Here is a 9,497-nt window from a genome sequence, read left to right on the forward strand (position 1 = left end):
ATTTTCTCCAGAGTAAACATCAGATAATTGTTAAAACAGTAATAATTGCCATTAACATGGGAGGAAGGTTGAGTCAACCATTTAAATTCTGTTTAGGTACACAACATTATTTTCACCTAGATAAATGTGTCCTTGTTATACCACACTGCTCCCCAAATTAATGTTTATATCCTTTATCCTGCAAAGTGACGCATCTTAGTTTTTTAAAATGCATTCATTTTATCCGTTTCAAAATAATTCAATCTGTATCAAAAAAATCATAGTGTTGATTTTGTTTTTCAGGAGTCTGTGGCACATTCCATTGACATATATTACCAATAAATGTAATGACGTTCAGAGATTCTTACTGACAACCAAAACAAGTAAGTTTAACTCAAATGATGGAGGCCTACATAAGATTACAAACATTAAACAACAGAGGTGTACAAAAATTTTTATAGTCAAAACATTACTGTGCAAATGTTTAAGTTGGCCCAACCCTGAAATGTACCATTTTGACTTGGAACAGAGACTGGAATGGCAAATGAGGTTGTATTTTTTTTTCTCACAAAGCATTTTGCTTAACTCTACTAAATAATAATAAATTTCAATCAGTTATAGAAACATTAATACTTTTTGGAAAAGTTTAAAATTTAGGGAATATTGTATTTTAGGAAAATCAGGTGCATATCCACAAAGCAATTGTGTGGTACATATTGAAGGTATGTTTTCGAAAGAGTATTAATGCAGGAAATCTTTATTTTTAATGATGTAATGTATGTAAATACATCAGGTGTTTCTGTGAATTGTGATATATTTTGATTTTAGATGATATAGTCCTCCCAGAAGAAGTGGAGTGGATAAAATTTAATGTAGGAATGAATGGTTATTATATTGTGCATTATGGAGATCATGGCTGGGATTCTCTAATTCGCCTGTTAAAAGACAATCATGAAACAATAAGCAGCAATGATCGAGCAAGCCTCATTAACAATGCATTCCAGCTGGTGAGGTAAGAGTTAAAACATTTGCACATGCCTAATATTTGAGGACTTGGGGAAGGAAGGAATTAAATAAGCAGGCATGGATACTTGCTGTAAGAAGCACCTCATTTAGAAGATACTTCTTTAAAAGAAAGATGAGTTTTTCTCTGAGAAACAAGCATATTCCACATTTGTGCAGGAGGCACTGATTGAAGTACACAGAATATCTAAATGTATCCAAAGGCAGGATATATCATGACCTAAGAAAAGAAATAACTGTTGTATATTGAGAAATACAATTACCATGTCAGACAATTACCATGTCAGACAACTTATGTACCCTTGTACTGTTCTGATATCCCTAGTTGAGAATTGTTCCAAGGAATTTAAAGATAATCCAAGGCCATATAAAACATTATATAAAAAGCCTGTGACTACAGATGGAAACTGAACTGAAAGTATGCTGAAGGCCACAGAGCTATTCCAGTGCAGCTATGGTTCAAGAATTTAGAGCTCTTTCATGGGAGAAGCTGTAGTGTATCAGCTGTCAGAACTAGCATATTGCTAAGTTTCAGTACATTTACTATCTACAACACAATAGTTTGCTTTTTTGGATTTTAATTTTTTTTCATTACAAAAAAAAGATTTGTTTCATCTGATAACAAATTTGTGTTTAATCACGGTAAAAAGAAAAAAGCTAAAATGTATTTAGTTAATATATAGTACAGCGTTAATTAGAAAATTCATAGGAAAGATGATTCAGATCCTTCAAAAAAAAATTTTATTTGTTAAAACAGACATTTTCTATTTCCTCAGTGCTGGAAAGCTGTCAATTGAAAAAGCTCTTGATTTAACATTATACTTAAAACATGAATCTGAAATTACTCCTGTATATCAAGGACTGAATGAGCTAGTTCCTTTATACAAACTGTTGGAGAAGACAAACATAAGTGACACAGAACAACAATTAAAGGTAAAATAAAGAGTTATGGCAGAACAAAACTGAAAACTTACATAGATTTTTAAATAATCAATTGATATGTTCTATCCTATCTGAAATGAATTTTATTTTGTTTCTTTTTAAACTTAAGAATTCCAAAATGGAATATTAAAGATAAATTCTTTGTAGAATGCAGATAGTTCTCTATTACAATAGTAATGGAGCTTGCCCATCATGGTAGTAAGTCACAATCATTGTAAAATGGATCTCCCACATGACTGACCTGATTTTACTACCTTTTTTGCAGTGGTCCTTAATGGCACGGTTGTTAAGTGGTTTGCCATGGGACAGTTTTGACAAAAAACAGAAGTAAATCCTGTTTTTTGGCAAAAATATTGTAAAATGTAGCCATGTGACTTATAGGATCCTTAAATGGCCATAAATGCGGGCCAGTTGCCAAATGTCTAAAATGTAGCCACATGACTATATTTTCTTCATCTTTATCTTTTGCCCTGCTTAATATTTATATTTTGTCAGTAGAATTTTATTTTATTAAATGCCATTCTACATTCACAAATCAGCTTTTTTATAAATATTTTTTATTAAAAGTTTTTAGAAAGATTTTAAAAACTACAGAAACATAGAACAGAAAAATACTATAAGAGGGTAAAAAATATGAATAAGTACCCCAAATCTGGTCCATCAGAAGTTTGAATGGTTGCTAAGCGACCAAGCATAGGTCAAGGACTACCTGTAACACTTTTTGTAGATGGATTCCAGCAGAATAGGATAACATAACATTATTATATTGAGCAGGGGCAAATATATTGCTGATCTAAATCGGCCTTGGAATATTAATGAAGTTGTTAAGCACTGTGGAAATTGAATGTGGAGGGTGCATTTATTGCACATCAACCTACAGTCTTTAACCCCAAATTGTCTTTTCGGTAAACTAGCATAATCCTTCCATTTATGGAAAACATTTCAGTTAGGCAGAGACTTTCATTGTTGAAACAAGTGGTAATTTTCACAGGTCCTTCCTTCTCTATGGAGTTGAGAAGATATTGATTTTCATTGCCCAACTAGGTAACTTCGTTTTCATTGATAATGTAATGAGTGTAATGAAATGTCTCCAAGCAAACAACAAGCTCAAACTGTGCCAAGGATTCCATACTTCAACCCTCAGCTACAGATGTTTTCTTTTGTTGGAATCTCTTTTCTTTGTATAGACTACAGTGACGTTATGACTACTCTAATGAATAATGTATAGGCATGCATATACATGTATAATTACAATTTTATAAACAAGTTTACATATATGAAATAATTTCTATGTTATTATTAAAAGAAATTATTCCTTAAACCATAGGGAGTATACATCCTATCCAGATTTTGGTTTCTGATTTATGAAAGATACAAGGAATATATGATTTTTGATTGAATAACAAAATTGTTAGTTACTGCTTTAAATAATTGATTAACATTTATTACAACCTGATTTTTTAATTTCACAAATCGCTCTAGGCATACATAGTAAATCTATTTAAAAATATGATTGACAAACAGTCTTGGGATGATGAAGGTACCGTGTCTGAGCAAATGCTTCGAACCTCCTTACTTATGTTTGCATGTGTACGCAAATACAAACCATGTGTAGACAAGGCACAAGAGTACTTCATGAAATGGAAGAACTCAGATGGAACTCTGAAGTATGTATTTCACTTTTTAAGGGTGCTTAAACAATATCCTTCTGTCTTCAGGAAGGAGACAACCATTCAGGGGTCTGTAATCCTGCTTGGTGGGAGATGTACTTTGCAAATTGAATCAAATAAATAGCAGTAATTTAATATTTTTTTCTCAGAGAATAATATGAGCACAATTTGTTACAGATTGCCGAATAACATTAAGATGGCAGTATATGCTGTTGGAATACAAACAGATGAAAACTGGGATTTCCTTTTTAGCAAGTATCAGTTACCTGAATTTGATACTGAAAAGAATCAGATTGAAGTTGTACTGTGTTTGAGCCAAAACAAAGAAAAGCTTCAGTGGTAAGTATTCTTCAAATAACATGGGTGATTTTAAATTCAAAGGAACTGGTTCATATATTAACATTACAGCTCTCTCAATACCCATTTCTTAACATTTTCATGATCAGTTAATACAGGGGTCCCCAACCCCTGGTCCGTGGCCTGGCATTGGTTCGTGGCATGCCAGAAACCGGGCCATGCAAACAAGCAAAGCCTTATCCCACCAGGAGCATATGAAACCATGCCCCCTCCAATCCGCGGAAAAAACTCTCTCCATGGAACCGGTCCCTAGTGCCCAAAAAGTTGGGGCATTGACTTAATAGTTATGCAGTAACTGTTTCTGAGGGACAATTATAACCAAATTATAATTGTTTAATTATACATTAGTTGCACATGTTAACGTGTGCTAGACAGAAATTCAGTTTTATATTACTATTCCTTTGAGGTCAGTGAGAAGCTCAAACTTGAATGGAATAAGGAACAATTGACAGGTTTTTTTAATACTGAGTAGGAAACAGCTGAACAGTAGCTTTTCTGTTCCAGACTATATTTTCTTCATCTTTATCTTTTGCCCTGCTGAATATTTATTTATCTTTTGTCAGTAGAATTTTATTTTATTAAAAGCCATGCTACATTCACAATCAGCTTTTTTATAAATATTTTTTATTAAAAGTTTTTACAAAGATTTTAAAAACTACAGAAACAGAGAACAGAAAAATACTATAAAAGGGTAAAAAAATGAATAAATAAAAAGCAAGAAAAAGATGTCTAAAATAACTAAAATCTTCTTTGCAGTAGTTATAAACATGGCTATTACCATCTCTAACCTCCCATATTGTATATCATAGTTCCTTTCTTCCCACAAACAAACACCAGCAGTTCATTTTGATTCTTTTTCAGCAAAAAGTCTATACAGGGTTTCCAGTCTTTTTAAAAAAGTAGTTGTAGTTCCCTCCTTAATCAAACAAGTCAATTTAGCTGTTTCTGTAAACTCAGCCATCTTTACAATCCATTCATCCATTATTGATGTTTTTGACTTAAGACCATAATTGAGCCCAACATTTCTGTTGTAAGCGAGACAGTTATTGAGTTTTGCCCCATCTTACAACCTTTCCTACCATAGTTGCTAAGTGAATCACTACAGTTGTTAAGTTAGCAACACGGTTGTTAAGTGAATGTGGCTTCTCCATTGACTTTGCTTATCAGAAGGTTGCAAAAGGTGATCACATGACTCCAGGACACTGCAACCATCATAAATACAAGTCAGTTGCCAAGCATCTGAATTTTGATCATGTGACCATGGGGATACTCTGACAGTTGTGTGAAAAATAGTTATGAATCACTTTTTTCAGTGCTGTTGTAACTGAATGGTCACTAAATGAACTGTTGTAAGTTGAGGACTACCTGTATCGTTCCATCCTTGTGCATATAAATAGCCTTAAAGTTACTCTATATAAGACCAATTGTACACAAGCCTCTTCTAATTGAGTGTTCATAAAACCTAATAAGAAAAGTTCTAGTTTTATCTGAAGATTAATTTTTAAAACTCTCTGCATCACCATCTGTACTGCATTTGTGTCCAGTATGTTTTTGCTCTTTGACAAGTCCATCATGCATGAGAAAATGTTTCTTCATGTTTTTCACATTTCCAACAGTGATTAGAAGTATCTTTATACACCTTAGACCAGGGGTCCCCAAACCAGAGTGGGGTTTGGGGACCCCACTCTGTGGACCGGCACCAATCTGGCATGCCAGAAACCCACCCACACAAACAAGTGAAGCCTTATCCACAGGATGCAGGCAGCACACAAAACCACACCCCCTCCGATCTGTGGAAAAACCTCTCCATGGAACCAGTCCCTGGTGTCCAAAAGGTTGGGGGCCACCGCCTTAGACAATTTCTCTGGGGTCATGTAACAATGGTACATCATTTTTTAAAAAGTTTGCATTGAACTTTAAGACTTTCAGACCCTTTAACTTGCTTTTCCTCCATTTCAAATCTCAATAATTTTTTTTTACATTTTAGCAATAATATATTCATCTTTTGTACATAATTCATTTTTAAATTCCATTTTATCTCATTCTATTCCTGGTCATTTAAAATCTATATTAAATATTTTAATTGCACATATTAGAACTATTGAAATCTAAATCCCTCTGCAATCAATTATTTTCTTGATTTCATCCTAAGCTCCCTATTTTCCTGTGCTAGCAAGTCTTTATATGTTAACCCACATTCACAATCAGCTTTTCCAAAATATGAACTTCCTTTATGTTTGGCATATATTGTACTATACATATATTAAGAGACAGAAGAAGAAACTTCCAAACAAATTACTGTTTTTAATTTATTCATTTGCGTGTGGGTCACTTAGAAACGGGATAAATCAAATACTTTTTTGTGAAACAATATTGTCAAGAATGCCTGATGGGGCTTAGACAAGAAAATTAGATCATCATTACTTTGGAGGAGTACTAGATATCCATTCATTGGGCGAATCAATGAGAACAAATTATAAAGCTGCATTATTTATTGTACTCCTTGCTCCCTTTAATAAGGGATATCTTTTTCTTAACAAACCTGCATATATTTCATGTGTCCAAGCTTAATTGAAATACTTGTTTAATCATGTTCTTTTTAGGTTAATGGATCAAGCATTGCAAGGTGACATAATAAAGACCCAGGAACTTCCTTCTATACTTTTTAGTGTTGGAAGAAATCCTTATGGATATCAATTAGCTTGGAAGTTTTTAAAACAAAACTGGCAGAAACTTGTAAAAAAGTATGTATGACCTTCATGTTCTTGCATTTTATTTTATTTTGAGGAAGCCTACAAAACTGTTTACTTTATTGATGTTTGTGATTGGTTTTTTTTGTTTTTCCTGTAGATTTGACTTTGGCTCACACTCACTTGCACGTATGATTACTGGCATAACAAATCAGTATTCCACAAAGGAACAGCTTGCTGAGGTAAATATAGCTTTGACAGTCTATATTACATAAGTAACTGTGACACGATATTTTTATCTTATAGACTCAAATCGGTAAGAATATATAATAATGTTTAGTTTTGTGTTTGTGTATATGTAGATACATATGTTTGTGCTTTCAAGTTAGTTTTTACTTATGGCAACTATATAGACAAGTTCATGCTTTTTTTTTTTGCAACATTTTGTGATGTGTGACTGACTTCTAGTGCTGAAAGAGTAACTGGCTCAAGGTCATCCAGCTGGCTGGCCTATTTTAGAACTTTAGTTTCTACTCCACTGATTTTAATCATTAAACTGATTCTAATAAATACCAATATAATAATAATAATAATAATAATAATAAAGTTGGAAGGGATCTTGGAGGTTATCTAGTCCAACCTCCTGCTCAGGCAGGAAACCCTATACCATTTCGGACAAATGGCTGTCCAGTTTCTTCTTAAAAACTTCCAGTGTTGGTGCATTCACCGCTTCTATAGGCAGGTTGTTCCACTGGTTAATTGTTCTGTCAGGAAGTTTCTCCTTAGTTCTAGATTGCTTCTCTCTTTGGTTAGTTACATATACACTTATCTGAGGTTTCCAAATACAGGTAGTCCTCAACTCACGACCATAATCGAGTCCAAAATTTCTGTTGTTAATTGAGACATTTGTTAAGTGAGTTTTGCCCCATTTTATGATTTTTCTTGCCACAGTTGTTAAGTGAAGCACTGCAGTTGATAAGTTGGTAACCTGGTTGTTAAGTGAATCTGGTTTTCCCATTGACTTTTTTTGTTAGAAGTTTGCAAAGGTGATCACATGAACCTGGGATGCAGCAAAGGACATAAATATGAGCCAGTTCTCTAGCCTCTGGATTTTGATCACATAGTCATGGGGATGCTGCAAAGTTGTAACTATGAAAAACGGGCATAAGTCAAATTTTTCAGGGCCGTTGTAACTCTGAACAGTCACTAAATAAACTGTTGTAAGTCAAGGACTACCTGTAATTGACTCATGCCAGCTTACAACAAAACACAACATCATTATAGTACCAGCAGATCAAAATCATTTTAAGAAAGCTCAATACTATTCAATTACAATGACAAAATCCAATTTCAGACTTCCAAAGTTCCTGTGGAAGAGTATAGTTTCATTCCTTCTAGGCGTTCATAACTAAACATATGGGGGAAACAGCATTTTCTAGTTTTTCAAGTCGTCCCCTCATGAAAATTGGGGCCAAAAGCAGTTTCTCCTGGCAGGATGCCCATGGGAAGCAGGCTGGAGGGTTAAAGTATAGTTGGAAAAGGTAGCCTTGAAGTTTACCTGCTGCCAAGCCAGGTGGGGCATTATAAGTCAAACTAGAACCTTCAATTGTACCTGGAAACAAATTAGTAACTAATTTAGGTGTAGGAGAAGGACTGGCAGAACTAGGGGGAGGGATGGAAAAAAGGGTCAGCCTAGATAGCCACAACAAACTAAGTCCAACCCTCCCTTGGCTTATCTAACTCTAATCAGGCATTGACTGTTAGTTGAGAAGATTCCTGTGCATAGGCTTTTAGCAATAAGAGTTAAATTGAACCTTCACATGTGGACTTGTTTTTTGTGCCTGACAGTAGGCCTTGCAAAATTGGTCTGATATGACCAAAGCATCTGGCACTACAAAAGTTAAAACATCTAAAATTCAGTGAATTAGTCATTTATTTCTCTGTTATAAAAATATCCTGATTGAGTTCCAAATGTTTGTTGATTTGAATAAGAAAAGAAGCATCTTGAAATGAGTACACAAGCACATTCTCAATGTGAACATGGTCCTTGCAGAGCATTGTACTTGCAATTTGAGAGTCATTGCTTGAATGTAGATGGAGGAGGCCTGTGTTCAGGACCATTGACTTTTTTTACCTGTGTTATGCTTAGTTACTGCACAGATGGTTTATAATTTGACAACGTGCATTAAGCATACAAGTCTAGTTTTGAAATGGTATATTGTCAACACCTATGGTAATATGCCCAACTTACTACATTTTGTTTGTATCTTCCTACATTTTTCATTTGGAAATGAGTAGGGCTTGAGAATAAGTACTTCTGAGATAGCTGCGGCCTCTGTCAGAAGGGAGGAAAAAAATTGCAACTATTCATGTCCATCCAGAGAATGGAAGCATATGAAGATGATACACATCTCTCTCTTTTTTTTAATTAAAAATTTTATAAAATTTTACAATATAAATCCCCCCTTCCCCTTCCTACCCTTCCACCCCCCCCTTCCCCTCACTTCCCAGTGCCAATCACAGGGTTAACAATAACATAACCATACTCTAATTAACATTAATCAACTATTAAAATAACATATCTATAACCTTTAACTCTCTTTTAAACAATACAATTATTAAAAACAATAATAATACCACTTTAATAATTAAAAATAATACTAAATAAAATATTCTAACCTTTATACAACCATAATACTCTAAAATTTACTCAAAAACCAAATGATATTTTTTAGTCCCATATTTACGCTCAATATAATCTATCCATCTTCTCCAAACCAAAATATATCTTTCTTGCGAGTGATCCTTCACATAAGCGGAAATCTTGGCCATTTCT

The 9,497-nt window shown here is 34.0% G+C and overlaps 1 protein-coding gene across 1 annotated transcript in view; it reads left to right on the plus strand.

Moving 5' to 3' along the window:
• Positions 1–9,497, plus strand: part of ERAP1 (endoplasmic reticulum aminopeptidase 1) — a 30,231-nt gene that overhangs the window by 10,997 nt on the left and 9,737 nt on the right. The window contains exons 12-18 of the mRNA XM_015831938.1: positions 283–362; positions 808–991; positions 1,779–1,935; positions 3,427–3,611; positions 3,792–3,953; positions 6,575–6,715; positions 6,822–6,903. Coding sequence (XP_015687424.1) covers positions 283–362; positions 808–991; positions 1,779–1,935; positions 3,427–3,611; positions 3,792–3,953; positions 6,575–6,715; positions 6,822–6,903 — 991 coding nt within the window. The remainder of the gene's footprint in view (positions 1–282; positions 363–807; positions 992–1,778; positions 1,936–3,426; positions 3,612–3,791; positions 3,954–6,574; positions 6,716–6,821; positions 6,904–9,497) is intronic.

Source organism: Protobothrops mucrosquamatus, unplaced genomic scaffold (genome assembly GCF_001527695.2).
Source record: "Protobothrops mucrosquamatus isolate PMUCROS unplaced genomic scaffold, P.Mucros_1.0 scaffold_290, whole genome shotgun sequence".
NCBI classification, from domain to species: domain Eukaryota; kingdom Metazoa; phylum Chordata; class Lepidosauria; order Squamata; family Viperidae; genus Protobothrops; species Protobothrops mucrosquamatus.